This window comes from Tamandua tetradactyla, chromosome 16, assembly GCF_023851605.1.
Source record: "Tamandua tetradactyla isolate mTamTet1 chromosome 16, mTamTet1.pri, whole genome shotgun sequence".
Lineage (NCBI taxonomy): Eukaryota > Metazoa > Chordata > Mammalia > Pilosa > Myrmecophagidae > Tamandua > Tamandua tetradactyla.
This window is the reverse complement of record NC_135342.1, coordinates 2278462-2302650: the sequence shown is the minus strand read 5'-3', so window position 1 is coordinate 2302650 and position 24189 is coordinate 2278462. Positions and strand designations below refer to the sequence as shown.

The window sequence follows — 24189 nt, the reverse complement described above, 5'->3', positions numbered from 1 at the left end:
AGACTACATTCCTAACGTCACACCATTTAATTTTAACCTAATAAACCTGTAAATATTAAGGAAATGCACAATTTCCTGGAAAAAGATTAAGCACTAAAACTATCAAAATAAACTTCCTTCCATCTCCTAAGGAGCAAATAATTCTTATGTGCTGCAAATCGATCTCGACATGCTTTCAAATTCTAGCCTGTGGGCTGCAATAGCACACATCTGTACTTGACCCATGACCCACTATCCTTACAAAAATAATCCCTGTAGGATAGCTAACTTTTTCAGCCAGAATATGTGCTTTTGATGCAATAACTTGTTTAACCCAGGAACGATTATTACCCTGCAAACCGAGGCACAGAGAGGCTGAACAGTGGTCCACACTCAGGTAAATGGGGCCTGGATCCAAAGTCAAGTCAGAAAGGTCAGCATCCTTCACAGACTCCCTAACATACCACGCTAATAAATCTGAAAATAAATCTGGATTAAGCACGCTCAATCCAGGGACACATAAATTGGCAAAACCAAGCCAAACACAAGGGGGAGGGGAAACTACAGTCCTCTGCTTCCTTAACAGTCAACAGAGTCTTCAGAATTCACTGAATTCCCCAAAAGAACTCTAAACCGAAACTACCTTTAAAGAGAGGCAGACAGAACTCCAGATACACACTACAAGATGGGCCAACCTCCAAAGCCTTAAACTAAGCGAAAGAGGCCGCAGCAAAGGGCCACACGTTGTGGAGTCCCATCGCCCTATACCGCCCAGATGCTGGGACACGATGGGCTGCAAATAGCTCAGGGAATTTCTGGGGAGGCAGGAGCACGCCTAAACTGGGCTGCGGTGAGGGCAAGCTCACTTTAAAAACCTCGTGCTGACCGCTGACAATGGGTGAACCACATCTCAACAAAGGGGTGTAAGGGCGGCGGGCTTCCTGCGGAAGGCGGCTTCGTGGCTCCCGGGGAGGTCGTGGCGGCGAATACCCAGCTCCTGCCTTCTCGGAGGGCTTCTCCCTGGCCTTCAGGACCCCGTCGGGGAGGGTGGACGCCTTCGGTGGAGACGCGGCCCCGCAGCGTCACGGGGACCGCTGTGCTTCCGACGGCCGGGCCCAAACGAGCCCGCGGCCTGTGCAGACCAGGCCTCCGGGGCTGCCGTGGGGGCGGCTGGAAGCCCGTGCCCCCGAGGCGGCTCGGTACGGCGGGTGCCCCAGCCTCGAGGCCGCAGGAGCCACCCAGGGCGCGGGGCCGCCGCCTCCCCGCGAAGGCCCGACGGCCGCCGCAGCGCTCTGCTCAGGTGCCGCTTTAGGCCAAAGCCGGGGCCCGCACTCGCCCCGCTGCGGCCCACTCGCCCAGCTCCTCTGGGGTGCACGGTCATCAGGACCACCGTCTCCGTTTACTCCGCTCTTCCTGGGGCGCCACTCTACGCCACGCCCCACTCACGGACACGGACTCGCGTGGGCCCCCGGAAGAGGCGTTCCCAGGTCAGGGAGCACGTATTTACTGCGCACGCGCGCGGCGCCGGGCCCAGCGCAGGGGCGCCTGGGAAACCGCGGGTGGAGGAGCGCAGCCCTGCCCGCAGTAAGCGCACGGCCGGAACCGGAAGCGCGCGAGGTGGGGTCGCCGTCGGGGCGGACCCCCAGGGAGTGTGTAACTACGTCACTTTCACATTGTGCTCTAGGCGAGAAGGTAGTCCGTTCAATTTTTTTTTAATTTCTTATTCTTAGAATTTTATCAAATTGTGTTTAGGTCAAAACAGATTCTGAAAACCAAAGTATAGAAGGTTATTGAACTAAAGTGGCATTAATGCGGTACAGGAACAAAAAATTACTGCCCAAAAGGCAAGTTTTGGCAGATGGTGTATGTGCCCACCGGGAGGGGGGGGTGGGGGGCCGGGAGAGGGGGGAGTGGGGAGTGGGGGCCGGGAGGGGGGAGTGGGGGGCCGGGAGAGGGGGTGGGGGGCCGGGAGAGGGAGTGGGGGGCCGGGAGGGGGGAGTGGGGGGCCGGGAGGGGGCGTGGGGGCTCGCGGTGGAGGTCCCTGAGCCCGCGTTCATTAAATTCGCGACTCGGACAAGAGGAAGGTGTTGGCGGCAGCGGCCGTCTAGGGAAGCTAAGCGAGTTTGTTGGAGTCGGTATGACTTGGCTGTTTTCTGCATGAGCTTAGCAAGCATGTGAAGGATTGTTGGTCTATCAGCCCGACTCCGTTGTTTCTTTTTTGTAGTTCCTTGGATAAAAAGGAAGCTCAAGCAAATCAGGTTCATTAGTTGAGGCTATTAGCCATTCCATTTTCACAATTGTATTTTTGAGTAGATTTCATTATGTTCTGGGGGAAAGATAGATGATTCTATAACAGATGAAAGCTCTGAGAGAGCAGATACCTAGTGTAGTATCCCTTGCGCCTGGAACCACTCTCTGACTTCTCATTTGTCACAAAGCTGCCTATTGTGAGAAGTAGAGTTCCCAGATTTAGCAAAGAAAAATGCTGGATCCAGTATTTTAAAATTACTTTTACTAGTGCATTTTAATTTTAGATAAAATGGATTTTATTCTAGTATAAGTATGTTCCATTTGAACGTGCTGGGTGGCCTATATGTTGCCTGGCAACCCTAGGGAGATGGCAACTTGTTAGTTGTGAAGGAGAGATTATTTCATTCCTTTTAAGAAAGAGAATGTGGGAAGGTAAAAAAGCTGGAGTTTATAAATAAGACCCTCCAAGCAGTTTTGACAAAGGTCTGAAGACTACACTTGAGAAATTTCTTATTATAAAGTGCTGGTCTTGTGCAAAGGATTGTATTTACATGATCTTAATTGAAACCTCTTACATAGTAGGAAGATTATTTATTCTCATTTTCAAATTAGGAATGAGGCACCAAGATAGGCCACTTGTCAAAGCTCCCATATTTTTACTCAGTGGCCCCCAAAACATTTATTGAAAACTGACTGTGTGCAGGTGTGTAATTTTGATTCCACAGTCTGTTCTCAGAACTGGGAAATTCCAGTCTCTGCCCATTCATCACTCTCCCTCCCCTTCTTCACTCCAGTCACAGTTTCCATGGCAACAAACTCACCCTGTCTCTATAGGTAATAAGAGCTAAGAGCTCTTGAAAGGGAACATGCCAGAATCGCTGTTGTCTGTATAGCCTGGCTGGGGGGGTGGGGAGGATTGTCTGAAGCCCTGAAGTTCACCGTTCCTCTACTGGTTGTTTATGCAAGACTTTTGCATATGTTAAAATAGGTCCTTGGATGGGGTCTCTGCAGAAGCAGTAAAAGTTGGTCATGTGGACCTCCATAGACTCCATGAAGCCATAGGTTTCCAGTTCAGTAGCATTCAGTTCAGTCACCAGTGACAGTAACATTTTTTGTCTTCATCATTCATGGATTCGTTTGATCTGTCATTCAGCCAACACTGATCGGGGCATTTTCTGTGGCAGTCAGTACTAGATGCAGAGGAAATACATCCAAGCAGGAACAGCCTCTGCCTTCCTTCTTAGAACCTTGCAGGAGAGACACCATTTATTAGTTTATTCCGCAGTATATTCTGAGGACTTGTTTTATATGGGACATTTACTAGGGTTTGGGGGACACAAAAGTGAGATAGAAAAAAAGAAACAAACCAAAACACTGTTTCACAATAATGACCCTGCCCTGGGGGACAGAAAATCAGAAAAATAGCAAGTATTTACTGAGAAACTATTATGGGCCAGTCACTGTTCAGCTTCAACAAAACAGGTCTGGTTTCTTCTCTCATAGAGGTTACTGGTGGTGGAAGGAAGAGGACAAAATAATATAAATGAATCAGTGTGCTTTCTGTTACATATTCAATATAAAATGGCTTAAATAAAAAATAATTTATTGGCCTAAGTAACTGAAATGTTGGGGTAGAGTTGGTCTCATCAATATTTATGAACATAATTTATATTATTGCAGATCTCTGTAGTTTCTTCTGCCCAGGCTTTTGCTATAGAACCCCTCTTTCCTATGGAACTGGTTAGCATCTGACCCAGATCTGGTCAGTGCCGTGTTCGATTGCCCTTCCCGCTGTGACTGGTTCAGGGAAGGGCACATGACTCCAGAAGGGCCCATCAGAGACTCACCTGACACTTCGCTGGGCGCCTTAAGAAATGACATTCTCTTTGCTGTGTTGCTGAACTGGTCAGAAGTGTGCCTGGCCTGCATCCATCTTGTCTGCCTGTCAGAGAATAAAGCAAGAGAGGTAGAGCCTCCCACCACCACAGTATTTTGTGATGCTAGTATTAGATGATGAGTGTAATAAGCTTAGCTCATAGAACACTTTGAATAAATGTTAGCTGGCGTTGTTGACGATTTATAAAGAGTGGAATGAGAAGAGACTCTTTGTAGAGTACCCATGCCCCATGGCATCTCCAGCATGGAGTGGCAGCACCTGTCACTGCTCCAGGCTGGCAGCACTGTGGTTTTCAGGAGATGGTGAGTTTCTCGTCCACTTCAGGATAAAAGTAAGTCAGGAAGTTCTGGAAGGCATGGGTGAGAAAAAATACAAGTACGCAATAGGAGGAAAGTTTCTTCCAGGCCGTGGTGAGTGTTATGAGCAATCCAGGACTGCAGAGCACAGTTACCTGGATTAAAGAATACTTGGACGAACCCATTCAACATTCACTGGTGCCTTCCCTGGGTCAGATTCTCCAGAAGATACACAAGACGTGGAAGGTCCCAGCCAGTAAGGACCTCGCGTTCACTTGTGCAAAGGAGAAATCAAGTACTGGTCTTCTGATCTTCTCCAGTATCTTCTGTTTATAAGAAAGTGGTTACTTCATTTCCACATTAATTTAATTTAATGACAAGTATTTTTGATCATTTATAATATGCCAGGCATTGTGCTGGGTGCTGGAAATATTGTATTGAACTAAACTAATGTCTTTTTTATTAGGACTTATAATCTAGTGCAGTGGTCATCAGTCTTCCACTTGTTGACTAGGTAATATAGGTATTTTAGGGCTTGTGAGCCATGTGCTCTGTGTTGTAACTATGGAACTCTGCCATTCTGTGCAAAATCAGCCGTTGGGAACACATATGTGAGTGAACAGGGCTGTGTACCACTTTATTTAGGGACACTGAAATTTGCATTTAATATGGTTTCTTCATGTCAGAAAATATTCTTCTTCTTTTTATTATTCCTACTATTTTCAACCATTTGAAAATATAAAAGCTATTGTTGGCTAATGAGCCATACAAAAACGGGCAGGGTTTGCCTTTCTTTGCCTATGTGGAACAATATTAACAAACAAGTAATCAACTAATTACGTCATTTGAAATTGCTCTTGCCTTTTTGGGATCACCGCTCCCTTCATGAGTGGAGGGCAGAATGCACAGATGGACAGATGTTGGGTTCACAGTGTGATAAACATTCTGGGTTGAGCACATACAGCTCTTGCTGGGTCAATTTCTGCCTCCTGGATGTGCCCCCTCATTGGATGGGAAATTAATGCCTTACTGGGCAAGAATAGAGGAGAAAACAGTGAACTAGTGAATGAATCAGGGCTAAACCTTTGTCCCTGAATGTTGGAGAGTATCTGTGGATTTTGTCATGTTTTGCCCCTTGCCTTCTGCCCTTCTAATTAGATGGTATATTACTGGCTGTCATAACATAAGACCACAGACTGGGTGGTGTAAAACAACAATTCTGAAGTGTAGAAGTCTGAAATCAGGTGTGGTGGTAGGGCCATGCTCCCTCCGAAGGCACCAGGAAAGAATATGTCCTTGCCTCTTCCTGGCTTCTGGCTGCAGCCAACGCCCTTTGGTGTTCTGGCTTGTAGACGCATCACTGCAGTCTCTGCCCCCGTCATCACGCCGTGTTCCCACTGTGTCTCTGAGTCCCAATCTCCCTGTTCCTGTCTCCACCAGTCATTGGATTCGGGCCCAGCCTAATCCAGCATGACCTCATCTCAAATTTGACTACTTCTATAAAGACCCTATTTCCAAATGGGGTCACATTACACATACAAGGGTTAGGGCTTCGAGAACTTGCTCTGAGGGTTACAATTCAACCCACTACAGATGATGAAAGTCTGACTATTGCATTCATCATGAACTAATTCCTCCCCATCTGTACTTGTCCCTGGAAGAGCTTACCCACCGACGCAGCTTCAGGAGCCATCTGCACTCTCATGCCTGATACAGCTCTATCCCCAACCCAGACTTCTTTCTGGGTTCCAAAACGTGAGATCCACTAATAAATAATTTGGACATTCTACTTGTGTAGGTGTGACATCTCAAACTTGAGAAAATTCAAGATGAGCACTTTAGATCACTGCCCATGCCCCCCTAAAACTTTCCCTTTTAATGATCTCAATCTCACAAAATGGTGTCACAAGGATAGGCCAGGAATCTGGGTGATGTGATTGACTCTTCTCTTTTCCTCAGCCCCAGAATCAAATCCATCAATTCTGTCCCCAAAACAACTCTGGCATATGTACCCCTTTCCCAAATCATTCTTGATTCCTGACATTTCTCTTTGCCTAGACTCTTTACTGATCTCCCTGTCTACTTTCTCCCTTCCATTCACTTCCCAATCTGACCAAGGGTGACCTTTCCAAAATGCAGACAGAACCAGGACATTGCTGTCAGTTCCGGGGCTTATCCGGGCCTGTTTCTTTGCCATCGCAAGTCCCCTCTGCCCTCCTGGGTGGTGAAGTTGAAGGGCTTGAGAAGGGTGGAATGGGTAGGTACTGCAGTCAAGGCTTGTTCTCACATATATTCTCTCTCCTCCCCTAGGTCCTCCTTCTCAAGCATCCAATTTCTTCCTTGAGAGGGAAGTAAGAGGGAAGAGGCAAAAAGATGACCTCCATGCGTCCCCAGGACACAGTTCCCTGTGGTCTGAAGGGTCCTGCTGTTGGAGTTTAATGCTCTGTCATCTTAATACAGTTATCTCGAAATTTGTGATTGTAAGTGAAATCCACTGGGACAATGGCACTTGAGCTGGGGACTTGGAGCCTCAGCTCAAGCACATCCCACCTCTCATCCCCTCCCCAAAACAGGTTCTTGCTGCTGGCACTCTGCCCTCTGATGCCCTGGGAGCACCCAGCTTCTTCATCCACCACTCCATTCTAGCAACTTCTTCTGCCCTCCAGCCCATGGGTAGGTTTGGGCCCAGGTCTGAGAAAGGTCAGGGTCTACCCATGCCCCATGGTATCTCCAGCATGGAGTGGCAGTACCTGTCACTGCTCCAGGCTGGCAGCACTGTGGTTTTCAGTGAGCAGCTTGGAGGGGACAGCTCTCTCCTCCACCCCAACGCAGGTGCTACTCTCATCTGCATGGAGGTTGCAATTTCTTGTCCACTGTGTGCTGTGGTGGCAGGCCTGTGGAACGGGAGGTATCTGGCTCAATTTCCTCATCCCCAGCAGGCCCATAGTGCTTCACTCTGGCAGCTGCTGAGGAGGACCCCAAAAGCCATTGGATTGCATGCATATGAACTGAATCCCAGAAAGGGCTCCTGGGTGCCCAGGGGGGTCTGCATTCACCCCCAGGTATCCCTGTGTCCAAGATAGTATGACAACAACTAGCAAATAGAGAACACCATGAGAGATCATGAGAGGGACCCTGGGAAACAGTGAAAAGCATTATATTTTACTAACTTCTGTATACTTTTCCCCTGCTTTTTAAACAATTTTCATTTTTCCCTGGGCCCCACAAATTCTGTAGCTAGCCCTGCCTGCAGGAATTAGTCTCTCTTCTCCCAGAGGGTGGGCTCGCTTGACTTGACCTCCTCTAGAAAACCTCCACACTGAAGTACACATTTACATGATCCTGGTCTGGCCAAGAGCTTGCAGTCCACATCTGTTTATGCTTCTGCCCATGGGCATTGGCCTTGTCAACCTCCTGTCCACACCGGCCATTTCCAGTCCCACCAGTTCTTCCTCCTAGAAGAGTGAACAGCTCTTTAATCTGCCCTTATCTCCTCATTTCCAACGTAGTAAAGGCCACCACTTCCCCTCAGCTTGCATAGGTGCAGTCACATCCTCCCCCTTGTAATCCATTCTCCGTGACCTTCCTGAATGGAAATCTGACCGTGTTGGTCCTCTGTTTAGAACCCTAGCACAGATTCCTGTCGGATTTTAGCCAAAGATCCAACTCTTCACCAAGGCTTGAACAGAGTGGAGACCTGAGGAGTTTTATTTGGAGGGTAGAGCACAGGGAGTATCTGAATGTGTCTTGAAGCTACTTTTGCATCACCACGTTGTATTACTGTTCTATAAAAACTAACAGTGACCATAAAAAAATATGTTGTGATGTGTGTGTTGGTGTGTGTGTGCATGTGAGAGTGAATACCTTGATGCAGACACATTGAAGTGACAACAAAAGCAAAAACTTTCTCATTCAGTTAAGGTTGTGCTCAGGATCTATTTTTAGAATTTAGTTTAACAGACAATAATAGGGCACTTTCTCTGTGCTAGTAGCTTGATAGGGACTCAGGACCCCAAACCATTGCATTAGAAACTGAGTGGAAAAGATTACTGCCTCTGAAAAATGAGGGAAAAACTGCTGAAAGGCAGATCTGAGGATTCCCTAGAGCTACTGTAATAAACTACCCAAACTGGGTGCTTAAGTAACAGAAGCTCATTGTCCCACAGGTCTGGGGGGCTGAGCTCTGAAATCAAGGTGTTGGCAGGCATGGTTCCTCCCAAACCTGTAGGGAGGAGTTTGTTCCCTGCCTCTCTCCTCACTTCTCCGCTTTTGTCCGATTCTCCACTTAGGGACGCTGATCATACTGTATTAGGGCCACCCTAATCCGGTGTGGCTCTGTCTTAACTAATCACATATCCCAGTCTGGTCACATTCACAGGACTTGGGGTTAAGACTTGAGCATGTCTTTTTTGGGGACACGAGTCAACCCATTACACAGAGTATCACCAGTGACACTTTATTCTGATTCGGAAATGTGTTTCTCCAGAATGTTGAACATGCTGTGCCTTTTCTAAGCAAAGCCCCCCTCCCTCTGCCCTAGGGACTGTGATGTACATGTAGTGGGTTGAATGGTGCCTCCCCAAAGAGAGGCCCACCTGGAACTTGTCACTGTGGCCTCATTTGGAGAAACGGCCTCAGCAGCTGTTATTAAGGTGAGATCATCACAGCTTAGGGTGGGCTCTAAAGCCAGTGCCAAGTATCCTAAGAAGAGAGAAGGGGAAAGGGCACACAGAGAGGAGAACAATGTGTAGATGTAGGGAGAGATTGGAGTGATGTGTCTACAAGCCAAGGACCACCAAGGATGGCCAGCAGCCACCAAATGCAATGAGAGAGGCATGGAAAAGACTCCCTCAAGCCTCTGAAGGAACCAGCCTTATGGACACGTTAGCTTTGAGCTTTTAGCTTCCAGAACTGTAAGCCACCCAGTTTGTGGTAATTTGTTACGGCAGCCTAGGAAACTGATAGGGTATATATCGCTTGGCCCCAGCCTGGCATTTAGCTCAGGAATCAAGGGAACATTCTGAAGTGGGGCTTTGGCCGGGAGTCTGCTGTGGGCACTGAGCCGCATGCCTATTTTCTGAAGCTTCTTTTCTTCAGCCAGGAAGTCCCCTCTCACCAGCACCCTCGTTTCTGTTCCTGTTCAGTGTTTGATCATCTCCCACCATTTCCAAAACCTCTCAATTAGTCTGGTTTTTTTTTTGCTTGTTCCCCAAGATACCATCATATCCCCCTGATGCTGTCTCCTGAAAGCTCCCCCTTCTCTCCAGTTGCCTTCCATCTGTTCCTGCCACAGCAGCCAGAGTGGAAAGTTGACCAGGTTACCCCTAAACAGCTAACCATGTTATCCCTCATCCTCACTTACAGCCTCACTACAGCTTCCCAGTGCCCTTGGGATGAACTCCAAGTCCCTCAGCCTGGACCACATAGAGCTTTAGGCTCCACCCTTGTCACAGGCTTCAGCCTCATCTTCGTCTGCTCGCCTCAGCCCTCTGTACTTCAGCAGCAGTAACTTTCTTTAGATTCTTTCTGGAGCCCATGTTCTCCCTAAAGACATGTCTGCACTCATTGCACCCAAGTCCTCATTCCTTGCCTTGCATTCTCTCAGCAATCCCTTCCGAGCAGGCTTACAACTCCTCCATGCCACTAAAGTGTCTCTAGTCAAGAGTGACGAGGCTCTTTGATCCCAAATCACTTCTCTAGCCTCAGTTTACGTGGCTTCACAACTAACCTTTTCCTCCTTCTTGCAAATGCTTTCTTCTGGTGCCTTCTTTGACCTTCTGTCTCCTATCACTCTGGCCACACCTTCTCATTCCAGGTCCTTGCCTTTTGTTCTAAGGGACTGGAGTTTGAGTTGTACACATCCTTTGACCCAGCTGTTCTCATCCGAGGCCCCTAGACGACTACTCACAGAAATACACTCTCCACAAGAGTAAAATAATATCCAAGATTTATTGAGTGCCTACTGTGTGCCATTCTAGGCACTGGTGATGCATGAATGAGCCATTCAGATCCAGTCTTTGTGTTCACGGAACTTACAGTTCGTGGAGCCACAGTCATCAAACAGGTGGAGAATAAAAAGTGCCCACAAGCTTGGGAAAGACAGCATTTTCAGCACCAAGACAGCAAGTAGGCATCACAGTCAATTTTAAACCTGTTCAGCTGATGGATGACAACTGGCCTCAGTAGAGGCACTTTTGCAAGCCAAACAATGAACATCAGCATTTTGCTTTGGAAAATCAACCAATGATACTTACCCACGGAGGATGGACTTGATCTGGTAAACACACCTCTTGAGTGCCAGCCCAATCTACAGACGGCATCAGTCCATTCAGTCCTCTGCAAACCCTGTATAAGATCAGTGTGTCTTGCCTGGAGAGGCTGGCCAATGAGCACTCCCTTACTCTACTAAGAGCTAAATTCAGTGTCATCCTTTTTTTCAGATAATGAGTAGAAGTCTCACTGTGCTTTGACAAGGAAACCACACAATCACATGTTTTGTTATAGGTTGTTCCTGCATTTCCAAGCTCTCCAGGCTTTCTTGGGAACGTGTTTCTCTTCTCCAGTGGAATATCCAAAGTCCTTAGTACTCTGGATTTTGGAGATACGCTGTGTGTCCTCAATGTAGCCAAATTTGTTTCACATAAATTCCCTGTATCTCAGCCTCCTCACTCATTGTCTGCCTGGGCTCTCCCACATGGGAAAAGCCCAACTTGGGCACTTTAATGTCCCTGAGGGAGAGACAGAGTGCAGAATGCTGAAACCATGGGTAAATCAGCTCTTATCTTGGCCCCCGGGAGTTGCGGTCATTTCCCCTTAACATGCCTTTACCCACCAGTTGGAAAGTAAAGACCTACAATTTAAATCCAGGTTAGGCCTAGCTCTCTGCACTTCTCTATCTGCATCAGGGCCTGGAGCAGGGTGACATGATAACTTGCAGAAGTTAAGGAGCCTCTCAGAAACTCAGTCATCAAGATAAAGCATATGTTGATACCATATTTTGAAAAATAAAAACTAATGCAAAAAAAATCCATGAACAACATATGAATATTATAAAGATAGCCAATATTACTGATTTTTCCTTTTGCCTCAAGCTCAAAAATGACTCGGCACAACACTATTATTGATTCTTTAAAATTGTTTAAACTAAGTTAAATTAAAATCCAAAAAATCAAAAATTTAAAATTTATTCTTCCATTGTAGATTCTTTTGCATTAATTCTTATTTTTTTTTAAATAATGAATTAAACTGTTACTTCCCTTGATTACTGAGTCTTGGCACCCCCTTGAATTTTGCCTATGAAGAGAATGTGTGAACAGAAGCATGCTGGGGGACCCCGAGGCATTCAAGCCCTCTGTGGCAGCAGGCCCCTCAGCTCCTCTGTGACCCAGGAAATGGAGGGGCAGCCCCAGCCCATGCTTCCAGGAGAGGTTTGTTCTTGCTCATTTCCAATCTCCACCCCAGCTCTGACTCTTGGGGCCCAGGCCTTCCTCAGGAAGGTAGAAGAGATGGCCCCTTGCAGCTCCCAGGCCTATCCTGGCTCCCTGGCCTTCCTTCCTTGTCTGAAGTAGGTTTTTTGCTCCACGAGAAGTAAGACCATGGTCAAAGGACAGCAGAGAACAAAGCTCCACCCAGCATCTCTCTCTGGGCAGGGAACCACGCATTGCCCAATTGTACAACTAAAGCATGGATGCCAACTCAACCCTCTCTCCATCCACCACCATCACCTGCCACGAATCACAAAGCCCTGTTGATTAGGTGCCTCAATAGTACCTCTTCCTTCACACTGTTTCTTTTCACCTCCTTTGCTGCCCCCCCTGGTCCATACCAACCCCATCTTGCCCCTGGTCTCCCACTGGTAACCTTTTTCCTTTCCTGCCCACCCTCCAATCCATTACCCCACACCAGTGAGATGTTCCCACTTCCTTACTTCAAACCAACCAGTAACTCCCCATTGCTAGTAGGATACTATCTAAGCTCCTTTACTAAAAGTCATAGGCTTGAGTAGTGGAAGCTCTAGAATTTGTACAATGTAGGGCTTAAAAATAAGAATTTAGTTGCATGAAACGGGGTCCAGAGAGGCCATTCAACTTTCTTGAAGTTGTATTTATACATGTTTCCTAACTATTACTCAGTGTAACTTATTGCAAAAACAGGCAGTGGCTATGGGTATTGCTGTGTGTGTGTGTGTGTGTGTGTGTGTGTGTGTGTGTGTGTGTGTGTGTGTGTGTGTGTGTGTGTGTGTGTTCAGGAATCCATAGAACAAGGTTTCTCAGTGTCAGCACTCCTGACGTTTTGGCTGGACCATTACTTGTTGTGGGGACTGTTCTCACATTATGAGATGTTGAGCAACATCAGAACCTCTACTCACTAGAGGCAGTAGCACACCCCACTCCCCAAGTTGAGACAAATAGAAATGTCTGCTGATACTGTCAAATGTTCCCTGGGTGGGTGTGTGTGTGTGTGTGTGTGTGTGTGTGTCAAAATCCCAGAATGAGGATCACTGACACAGAGTGAGCTTACAAAGTAATAAAAGTGAAATTCTCCTCATTGCCTTATAGTTAAACTTGGCTTTTATTCATTTTTTATACAGCAGGCTTTACACTCAGGTCACAAGTTCAGCACATTGAAAAATGCTGGTAGCAGGCAGTCAGGACCATGAAATTTAGGGGGAAATGTCTTAAAAATAGGAACCAGGCATAAAATTTGTGAGACAGATGGCTGGCATTGATGTCTTTTTACATTTTGGAAAAGGTGTTCTCTGGAGTACTGGGCATATTGGGCCTTTCCAAGAAAACCACCCCCTTCATTGCCTGGAGAGCAGCGCGCCCCTGGCTTTGCATCTGGCTGGGTGTTCCACCCACAGGGGGAGTTTCCAGGGGAGACTGCTGACCTGAAAGTTTCATCTGGACATTGGACTTTGTGTTAGTATTCCAAGAGAGTTTCAGACATGCCTTTCTCTTCTGTGCCCTCTTTCTCTATTCCTACATCAGACTCACACTCAGCCTGCTCCACTGGCTCTCCACCCAGGGGCTCCACTCTAGAACATATTGCCATCTTATCTTCAGAGAGTGCTCAGTGGTTTCCAACTGTATCTTCCTCTCTTAGCCCTCACAACCGTTCTCTGAACAACAGTCAGACTAGTTTGAAAATATTAATCAGATAGGATCCAGCATAAATCACGGCTCTCCTCTCCTTGAAGACAAAACCTAGGCTCTTTACCAAGGTCTCAAAACATTTTGTAAACTTCTTTCTATCCCAGGCTTTAGTTTCACCTCTTCCCACTCACCTCCAGCCTCTAAGAACCCCAGAAATGCTGAGCTTGTTTTCCGGAGGCCATGCCACCACTGAGAGCGAGCCTGTTTTCCCAATTGCTCATTTGTCACCTCACATTTTCCTTCAACATATTTACTCAGTCTTCTGTTCATAGACTCCACTGTAGTTCTTCAGTCACAGCCGCAATCTCTCCCTTCCACCCAAATCCTCCCTGCCCTCATGTTTCTAGTCCTCTTGAACACAGTGACACGCTCCCTCCTCATTAAAAATTCTTAAGTTCAGGGACACCACACTCTCCTGGTTTCCTCCTTCCTACCTAGCTGCTCCTTCTCAACCTCCTTTTCTGGCTATTCTATCTATGCTGGACCTAAATATTTCAACGTCCCCTAAGGGTGGTTCCTAGGCACTTTTTCTTCTCCCTGTTTACCTACTTCCTTGAAGAGCTCAGACCCTTTTGGCTTTATATGCTATCTGTCTTCGTTACATTGACTCTCAAATGTGTACCTCAGGGTTGACTTCTTTTTGATTGTGTTGATGCCGAAAGAAATTACTATGGAAATTTTCAAACATACAGTAAAGCAGATATAGTACAAATTGAACCCTCCAGTGTTAGTTTCTGACCATTTGCAAACTCCTATAGCTAACTGCCTCTCAACATCTTCCCTTAAAGGTCTCATTGGAATGTCAAAGTTAACCCAGTGAAAATGAAACCCCTGATTCTCACCACAATTCCTCCAGTGTTACCCCTGAAGAAATGGTGTATCAGGGTAGTTGTGAGTCTGGAATCAGATTTATGGGTTCGCTTCCACTTGTATTAATTTCTAGGCAAAGTATTTAATCTCATTTTTGAAATGGGGGCACCTGACCTCCCTTGGAGTGATGCTTTGAGGCTCAGCAATAACAATAAGAGAGCACTTGGAGCAGAATGTGGCATACATCGCACTCTTGGTTGATATTAGCTGTTGTTGCACCTTATCTAAGTTGGTGGCCTATCGCCTACCAGTCGATCAGACCAAAAAGACTAGCAGTCAGTGTCCTCACTTATTCTAACAAAGCACTGCAGACTAGTTGTCTTAAACAACAATTTCTTAAACAGAAATTTACTTTCTCACGCTTCTGGGGAGCTAGAAGTCCAAAATCAAGTGTCAGCAGGGATGTATTTCCTCTTAAAAGGGGAAATCCATTACTCTTCCTGGCTTCTGGTGGGTGACCTGCAATCTGTGGTGCTCTTTGGCTTGTGGCGACTTCACTCAATCTCTGCCTCCGTCACATGGCCGCCTCTCTCCCTCTGTCACGTAGCTGCCTCTGCCTCCGTCACGTGGCCGCCTCTCTGCCTCCGTCACGTGGCTGCCTCTGCCTCCGTCACGTGGCTGCCTCTGCCTCCGTCACGTGCCTCTCTGCCTCCGTCACGTGGCTGCCTCTGCCTCTGTCACGTGACCGTCACGTTCTGCCTCTCACATGGCCGCCTCTGCCTCCGTCACATGGCCATCACGTTCTGCCTCTGTCACATGGCCGCCTCTCTGTCTCCGTCACGTGACCGTCAGGTTTTGCCTCCATCACGTGGCTGCCTCTGCCTCTGTCACGTGACCGTCACGTTCTGCCTCTCACATGGCCGCCTCTCTGCCTCTGTCACATGGCCGCCTCTCTGTCTTCGTCACGTGACCATCACGTTCTGCCTCTGTCACATGGCCGCCTCTCTGTCTCTTTCTTACCAACCAAGTCCACAATTCCTCCAGATGTAAGGACAACAGTTATATTGGAATAGGGCCCCACCTTAGCCCAGTTTGCTCTCATATTAACTAAGAATATCTTCAAAGTTCCTATTTCTAAATGGGGTCACATTCATGGACCAGAGTTGATGACTTGAATATATTACTAGGGGAGACAAATTCAATCTATAACAGTTAATTTTGCTTCCTTTCTCATTCTCATCCACAGTCCAATCAGTTAACAAGTCTGCAGTTCCCAAACCATACCCCAGACATTCCCATTTCTCTCTGTAGCTACTGTTCCCACCCTGCTCCTCAAATCATCTATGGGTGGGCCTACTGTTCTCCTTGTTTCTGGTCCTGCATTTTTACAGTCCACTCCCTATATGGAGCAAGAGTAGCCTTTAACAAATGGGAGCTACATTATGCCACTCACTACTCAACACTGTTCAGTGGCTTCCCAGTTGTTTAAAAACTAGACTATAAAACCCTTTCTGTTGCCTATACAAATATACATGGTCTTTCTTCTGCCTCCTTTTTGATTCTTATTGCTACATAGACATTTACTCCCCTGAGCTCTGCTATTGAGCCAACTTGCCTCCTTTCTTTTCCTTTAACACACCAAGCTCATTCCTTTCTTACAGCCTATGAACTTTCCATTTCCTTCTTCTAGAATCCTCTTTCTATAAACTTTCTCACAACTAGCTTCTTATCTTAAAATGTCACCTACTTTAAGATATCTTCCGTTTACCCTTCCCACCACCCCCCAGCTGAGCTGGCTTCATCAGGAACTCCTCTTCTATGTTTTATTTTCTGTAAAGCACTTATCATCTGAAGAATTAGGCTGTTGGTGGAACAATGTGGCTGCTTACTCTGAAGTCTTCAATGTAAATTATTAGTTTATAAATTATCTATTGCTGTGTAACAAATCTCCCCAAAACTTACTGGCTTAAAATATCAATTATAATTTATAATCTCATATACTTTCAATATTTGAAATTCAAATTTGATATTTAGATTAACTAGTGGCTTGGCTGGGTGATTCTAGCTCAAGGTCTTTCATGATTCAGCTCTCAAGATGTGGCCAGAGCTGCAGCTTCTCAAAACTGGGACTGGAATGTCCACTTTCAGGGCTGCTTCCTCAAGTAGGTGATGCTTGTTGTCAGGAAGCTCTAGTTGTTACCCAAATGGCCTCTCCGTAGTCCCGTGTAAGTGTCCTCATGACATGGCAGCTGGTTTCCTTCTGAGCCAATAGAGAGTAAGGTGGAAGCTGCCATAACTTTTAGGACTTACCCCCAGAACTCTCATGCTGCCCTTCATGCAGTAAGCTGTTCGTTACACTGGGCACCTGGCTCAGGGAAGGAGAGCACATTACAAGGGCGAAAACAGCAGGAGCTGAGGATCACTGGGGCCATCTCAGAGGCAGACAGCTGCAACCTGTAATGATGAAGGAGGAGAGTGGGTAAGGGTGTTGGGGCTTGTTTTATGTCCATTGTCATGAAGATGACATGGGATTATCTCCATCAATATTAAGCTCCCCAATGTGCAGATGGGGAGAAGTTACCTAGTGGGCTTTCCCCACGTTTGGGGTCTTCTCAGGTCATTGGGTATCTGAGAGCATCTGCAAAGTAATATGTGCAAGCAGAATTCTAAGATGGCCCTATGACTTTTGCTCTCTGTGATTATGGTGACTTCCCTGGAAAAAGGAACTTTGCAGATGTCATTAAGGTTACTAATCTTTGTGATAACAAGTTTAGCTGGGTACACCTAACCTAATCACACGAGCTTTTTAAAAGCAGAGACTGTTCTCCAGCTGGTAGCAGAAGATGTCAGAGAGATTTGAAGCCTGAGAAGCATTTGGTGAGAGAGGGGACTCCACTGCTGGCTTCAATAATGGAGCCGGCCACATGGAAAGCAGTGGAGAATGGCCTCTAGGAACTAAGAGTGACCCTGAGAGCCAGTAAAAAACCTGGAGCCTCAGTCCTACAATCGCACAGAGCTTGGATCTTGCCAATAACTTGAGTGAAATTAGAAGTGGACTCTACCCCACGGCCTCCATGTAAGAGCCCACCTTGATTTCAGATTCGTGAGGCCCTAGGCAGAAAGTTCAGTGGGGCCAGCCTGGACCCCTGACCTCCGGAACCGTGAGGTGTAAGTGAGTGTTGTTTTAAGCTACTGAGTTTGTGGTAGTATGTTACACAGTCATAGGAAATTGCTACAGAGTGATTGCCAGAATGGATCATGGATTCTAAGTTGGATAGGCATGGACATGGAAGCTGATGTAGGAGACTGAAAATGTCAACCAAGTCAAAGAATGAGCATGTGGCAGGCCCTGGAAAGGCAGGAATTGTGGTGAAAACATGGAATATTTGATATGAGATTTTAGACGTGATACAGTTTCTTGTGGTGACAAGGACTAGGTGGGTATATAAGTAGGAAGATAAATGATAGATTGAAATAGATGCAGATCATTAAAAACGGAAAAATAAATCAATTAATAAAATAAATTACTCTCACATCTTAGGAGTAATTATCTCTATATTATCTGATTATGGATTTTATTTTTAAACTTCTGCCAAGAATCTTCTACTATTTTTTCCTATTGACTAAATATTTCTATCCTTGGGTATTTTCCCTAAGGAGGTAATCAGCAAGGCACGCAAAACAATTTATGCACTTGGAAGGATCTTTATTTCAGCTCTTTTGTTATTCATGAAAAATGGAAATAAAATAAATATCCAATAACTTCTGAATGGTAAATAAATTTTGGCGGATCCATAAAATTGAAATTTAATATTCTATTACAAATCATGCCTGCAAAAAATGTTGACTGAGATTGGGACTGTGATGATGATGATAAAATATTAGATGAGAAATGTATAGAATGTAAAGTCCACAAATGCAGGAGATTTTGTCTGTTTTGTTCAGTGCGGTATCCCCAGGAATATGTTGTACACCTAATAACCATTCAATCAAAACTTGTTGAGTGAATGAAAAGTATGCTCACAATTTCATTAAAAGTGTTTTTTATATTTGCAAAGAAGTGGCTGAAAAAATTCCAAAATCTTTCCAGAATTTATCTTGCGTTGGACTGCTTTTAGGAGGGTTGAATTTTTTAACTTTACTACATTTCTTTAATTTCTGAAGTAGCCACAATAGGAACATATTCCTTTATCCATGGGGAAACTAAAACGGTCTTATTTAAGAGAGAACTAGGGGATAGGCCAGCCTGGACGTCATAGTCCTCCCAAAGCCAGAACAACTGTGCAGGATTAAGTCTGGGCTTGGTTATCCCCACTCTTCCAGCTTCCCCCCCGCCTCCACCCCCACGGCTGCCATTTGATCCAAGGACACATCTGCAGGCTCAGCAGATGGAGAAACCGTGGCTTGCCTCTCCCTCGGAGATCCCTGCCCAGCCACTGCTGTCCGTTAGTATTTAAACATGGTGCCAAATACTCGGTGGCAGGACGGGCACCCGGGAGCCCTCGGTGCTTCTCCAGCCCCCATCTCTCGAGCCCCTCTGCAACTCCTGGTCTCCACGTCCAGCCCTCTGCTCCAAGGCACCCCCTGTCTCCTGGACGTCACAATGGCTCCCTGTGTTGGTTTGCCAGGGCAGCTGTAACAAATATCACCCTCTGGTGGGCTGGAACCACGGAAACTTACTGTCCTGTGGTGCTGGGGGCTGGAAGTCCAAGCCTGGGGTAGGGGCAGGCCGTGCCTTCTCCAGAGAGAAGTGAGTGCGCTGCGGGCCTGGCCTCCAGGCAGCCCTTAGCTCCACCGCAGCCTCCGCCACGTGGTGATGTGTCACGTCCTGCTCAGCAGCCCCCTCTGTCTAGACTTCCGCTCCATAAAGGACGCTGTCACAAGGGAGTAAACCACCCAATTCATCTCACCCCAGTTCAGTTTGGCCTTCTCCAAAGAGAATTTTCCACGATCTCCTTTACAAGTGGCTTCACCCCGCAAGCCAGGGGTTAGGGCTTGAATGTGCCTTTGTGAGGACACACTCCAATACTCCAATGGCCAATCCCCACTGGACGGTCTCCCCTCTCCACCCAGGGCGGCCTCTGATACCCTCTGCCCCGCAGCCAGAGGAAGCTGCACGGAAACAAAGCTGACCACCCGGACCCCCACGGCAAATCCCCAGGATGAGGGCCACTTCCTTCAGTGCCCGTTGGAAATTCCCGTAGACCAGGCCTCTGCCCGCAGGCTTGCCTCTCTTGCAGCTCCCCCCACTCGAGGGCACTCACCTGTCTGGGCCCCTGCAGGGTGGGTACCCTAATGGTTTCTACAGAGAGAGCTCTCGGCAGTGCTCGGTGCACGGTGCATGCCATAAAAGTAGATTTCCTGCCAGGACCCCTTTCTGGGCACAGCCCGGCGTCCTCTGAGACCGTCTTTAGGGGCAGGCACTATGCTGGGCTCAGAGAATGTGCGGAATGGAAATGGGTACTTCCAGGTGGGGACTTCCTGCTCAGGGGCGCAGAGTTCCTGCTAGGGTGATGTAGAAGTTTGGGTAATGGATGGGGTGACGGCAACCCAAGCCTGTGAGTGTAATTAATCCCATCGAGTTGTGCAGTTGGTGGTCAGAAAGGGAAGTTTTGAGCTGTGTTCATGTGACCTCAATAGAAAGTTTTTCTTTTTTTTGAAAGTTATAAAAGGCTGGGCCTCTGCTCCCCGTACCCTTATCAGCCTGTGCTTCCTGGGGTCCCTCTCCCTCAGCCTTCCCATCGCCTCCCCTGCCCGGTCCTGCTGTACTTTTCAGGACATTTTCTCCTGGGTCCCAAGACGAGGTGGGGGGGGGTGTCAGTGTCATGCTGGAGCTGACCGGCTGCAAGGGCCAGCAGGGCTCCTCTCACTCCCACTCCTCATTCAGCCACGACACTGGCCACATGCAAGTATTTCCACCTGGGCGCTGGCCGCTGCTGCCCACTGAGGCTTTGCCCCCCTGGAGGTGTGGAGCATTTACCAGCCCGCCACTGCGGAGGGGTCTTTGATTCCCCTGGGCTTTTGTACTCCAGCTGGTCTGCTCCAGGGCCAGGGAGGTGGGCGGGCAGTGGAGGCGCATGTGCAGGGCCCTGCTGGAAGCGTTTTCGCTCGGATGGGCCATCCAGCACACAGCCACCCGGACTGCAGCCTGTCTCCCCCGAAACGGACGCTTTATAACAATGGTAGAAAAGCTGTTCTAGCTGGTTTGCGATGTATTGCGATGCTCCTGTGACCCAGTGTCCCGGGCGATCCCCCCACCTCCCGCCTCGCTCTCCACATCCCAGCTGTGCTGCTGCCCTCCCTGCTTCACCCAGCACCCTGCTCTCCCGCGTCTTTGCACTGCCTCTCCCGGCACGTTCCTCTCTCAGATCTCCTGACTGCCCGCTTGGCCTTCACTTGAACGTGGCCACCTCTGCCAGGAGGTCTTTCCCGGGGCCCAGCTAAAGTGGCCCCTGTCCCTCCAGCCACGTCCGTCACCCCCTAGGTGGGCTGTCCCATAAATAGCCCCACCCCGTTCTCTGATATTGATGGCTGATGGCCACTCTAGGTCATTTATGAAATGAAATGCAAATCAGCTTCACCCTGCTAAGGCCCCTGAAAGCTTCTTAGGTAGACGTTCCCCAGGAACCAGCAAGACCAGACGTCATCAGATCCTCAGCTTGGGGCCAAGTTAACGGGTGACAAGTGACTTTGATTCACATTTTTAGAAATTAGCTGCCCTAATATAATTAGCATTGCACCAATTGGGACAACATCAGACATAAAAATTAGATTATTTTTCTGTTTCGGCATCATTTCCAGTTTCTGTTCTTTAGGCAAATGGGCCTTTGCCCATTGAATGCACCTTGATTGAATTCTGTCTCACCGTCTTGTGGAAAGAATACAAAGTGATCAATTATCGCATTTTTCCTTCCAGCCTTACATGGACACTCAGTCCAATGGTAAAGGTTTGGGGTTTGGGAGTCCAAAATTTGGTCTCCAGATTTGAAATCCAAATTTTACAGAGGCTGTAAACCCCAGATCAATTGCCTAATTCCCTTGAATCTCTTTTGCCTTATGCTGAGAATTCCCACTGCAGTTCCTGCTGGCAAGGGAGATAACACAGAAGACTGCTAGATTAACCAAGCCCGGGCATGGGCAAATGCTCTGGTCTCATGACTAAATTACCTTGAGTACGTGCTGGTTTCTGTTTAAGATCTGGATTTATGCAACTGCCTGGTTTGAGACCCCACCCCTACTCCCCTGCCACAAGCCAAGCCATTAAAAGTGATGATTTACTGGAAGAAGCAATTGCAGACTCTCGCTGTGGGGCTCAGCCTGGCCCAGGACTTCACACTGGGCAAGGTGGGATTTAACCAGTCGGGTTCTGGTGAAGACAAGTTCCCAGTCCAAAATTACCACAGGACAACGTCCACCACAAGAGAGAAAGTTAGTAGAAAAACTGAAAGCAGGAAGAGATCCTGAAGCATTTCAATGGAAAGAATTTCTACCATTTATTCATTCAACGAATATTTATTGAGCCCCAACTCTGTGTCTGGCACTGTAGGATACACGAGTGTACAAAAACAGTTGACAGTTCCTGCCCCAGAATAGAATTCCAGTCCTGAACAGAGACTATTAAAAGAAATATGTTTAAGGCACTAAAGACATGAAAGAATCAAAACATTTGAAAAGAGCAAAATGCAATCAAAGGAAAGACCTAGAAGATTTGAAGATATCTATCTATCATCTTTCTTTCTCTCTCTCTCTCTCTGTCTCTCTCTCTGTATCTGTCTGTCTGTCTATCTATCTATCTATCTATCTATCTATCTATCTATCTATCTATCTATCTACTTGAACTGCTAGAAATGACAAAATGTAGCAGTTGAACAGATTACACAGCAGGTTAGACCCAGGTGATGAGAAATTAGTGAACTGAAAAGTAAATATGAGGAAATTCCACAGAGATGACCAGGAGAGAAACAGAGAAATTAAGAGACGTGGAGGTAGAATTAGAAGTCCAAAATACACCCAATACATTTGACTCTTTTAAATGTAAGTGAGAGAGACCAGGTAGAATGGGCTCAAGCCGAAATGATGGAGGGAGAGGATTATTGATTTCAGGCACTGCCAGGTCCAGGTGTTGGGAGCTCATCCTCAAACACAGGCCTGTCGGCGGCATTCTCTACCAGGGGCTCCCCACCCAATGGCAGAGTGACAACTGGCAGCTCCGGGCTTCCCTCCAGCAACTTCTCAACCCAGTGGGAAAAGTCACTCTTTTCGGGTGGTTCTAGGACAAGTCCCAGGTGGGGCCTCTTGGTATGCTGTGCCTGACCCTGAACTGGTCCCTGAGGTCAAGGGGAGGTGCTCCTCTCCTCGGCCAGGTCGGGGCCCTCTGCTCTTTCCTGGAGTAGGCAGGGTGGGGGTCAGCCCCGCCCGAACCCTAAGCCCGGAGAGCTGGAGGAGGAGCCTTCTGGGAAGAGGCCCGGAAAAGAGGCCCCTTGGCAGGCACAGGCAACATATGGGGTTGGATAAGTGCAGCTATTATAAGAAAAGCCAGGAATGTACATGTGTTCAGATAGCAAAATGCACACATCAGCTTTATTCAGATCCGCAGTCATGTTTCCCTCTTCACTCACACATTTTTCAGGCAGTAGCAAAAATTTCTGCCTGCTTCTTCCTATTCCACGTTCAGCACATTGCTATCGTAGCTTACACTTATTTGGGACTCAGTGTGAGGTACAGGTTGGGTGTTTTGCATAAATTTCCTTGCTTTATCCTCCCCACAATCCTAGGAGGTGGTACATTTTTATCATCCTCTCCCCTGCAAAGATGCATAAACTGAGGTGCAAAAAAGTTAAATAACTTGCTTACAAGCACATAGCAAGGAATGAACGGAAAACCAGAACTGGAGCTGAGACAGGGTAACTCCGGAGTGCATCCTTCCAGCCACTTCTGCCAGTGTCCCAGGGGCTGCCTCCTTTACGAACTGAATTCTCATCCATCCCTGGCATCATCAGCTTATGTTCCTCTGTAAGTCATTACTGCAAAGGGAAACCGCCATGCATGAACATCAGATTTTTTTAGTAGAGGTGACGGTGCATCGTTAGGATAACGGTGGTTCCCTCTGGGTGCTCTTAGAGGACTGACCAGATTGCATGGGGAAGAAACCCAATTCAAGGCACCATGAGCCCCACGAGGGCAGGGGTTCCCGTCAGCTCACATGGCCACGCAGAGCTGTGAAGGACAGAAGCAACTTACACTAGTTTGGGCAAAGAGGGGTTGTTTCCTGGCTGCAGTAGCCCCATCTCAGGGAGGGCAGGGCTGTGGTTGTCCCGGGGTGGTGGGAACGCGCCAGCCGCTGCCCCTCCACCACCTGCACCTGTATTGGCAGGTGTCCACGCGGGTTTGCCTGCGAGGTTGGAGCTGTCCTGTTCCCAGGTGAGCCAGGAGGAGGACTGCTTCCCTTGTCCCCAGCAGGGGGGCCTTAGCTGGCCTTCGCTGCACGACCGCTCCGCGGCCCGCGTACCCAGAGCTCTGCCAAGGCGCGTCCTCGGAGGCACTTGGGTGAGCAGCAGCTGCCCCAGAAGTAAGGGTCAGGGCGAGTGTCCTGAAAGAAACCAGGGGGAGCGCTTTGTACATCCAGCCGTGCAAGCCAGGAATATCCACTGGAGCACCAGACCTCGTTCTGAGGGTCTCGGGAACTCCCTCCCGGAAGAAGTAACCTAAGAGAGGCCCAGAAGCTGAGCAGGGGTGGAAAGAGGACGCACACACATTTCAGGTTAGGAAAGGCGAGTGCAGTCATCGAGGGCTGAGAGAGTTG

At 47.7% G+C, this 24189-nt stretch overlaps 2 protein-coding genes and 1 long non-coding RNA gene across 5 annotated transcripts in view; 1 reads left to right on the top strand and 2 right to left on the bottom strand.

Moving 5' to 3' along the window:
• The window catches only part of PEG3 (paternally expressed 3), a 48563-nt gene extending 47509 nt beyond the window's left edge, over positions 1-1054 (bottom strand). For all 3 annotated transcript variants that reach the window (XM_077130580.1, XM_077130583.1, XM_077130585.1), the window contains exon 1: positions 846-1054. The gene's annotated coding sequence lies outside the window, so the exon portion shown is untranslated. The remainder of the gene's footprint in view (positions 1-845) is intronic.
• The window catches only part of LOC143660018 (uncharacterized), a 33780-nt gene continuing 9971 nt past the window's right edge, over positions 381-24189 (top strand). Inside the window, exons 1-5 of the mRNA XM_077133369.1 lie at positions 381-412; positions 930-1279; positions 1339-1671; positions 6733-6902; positions 6996-7095. Coding sequence (XP_076989484.1) covers positions 381-412; positions 930-1279; positions 1339-1671; positions 6733-6902; positions 6996-7095 — 985 coding nt within the window. The remainder of the gene's footprint in view (positions 413-929; positions 1280-1338; positions 1672-6732; positions 6903-6995; positions 7096-24189) is intronic.
• On the bottom strand, positions 2229-6056 carry LOC143658580 (uncharacterized). Its single transcript, XR_013163251.1, has 4 exons — positions 4385-6056; positions 4077-4171; positions 3666-3738; positions 2229-3476 (listed from the first exon to the last, which is right to left on the bottom strand). It is a non-coding gene; the product is annotated as an uncharacterized LOC143658580 (long non-coding RNA).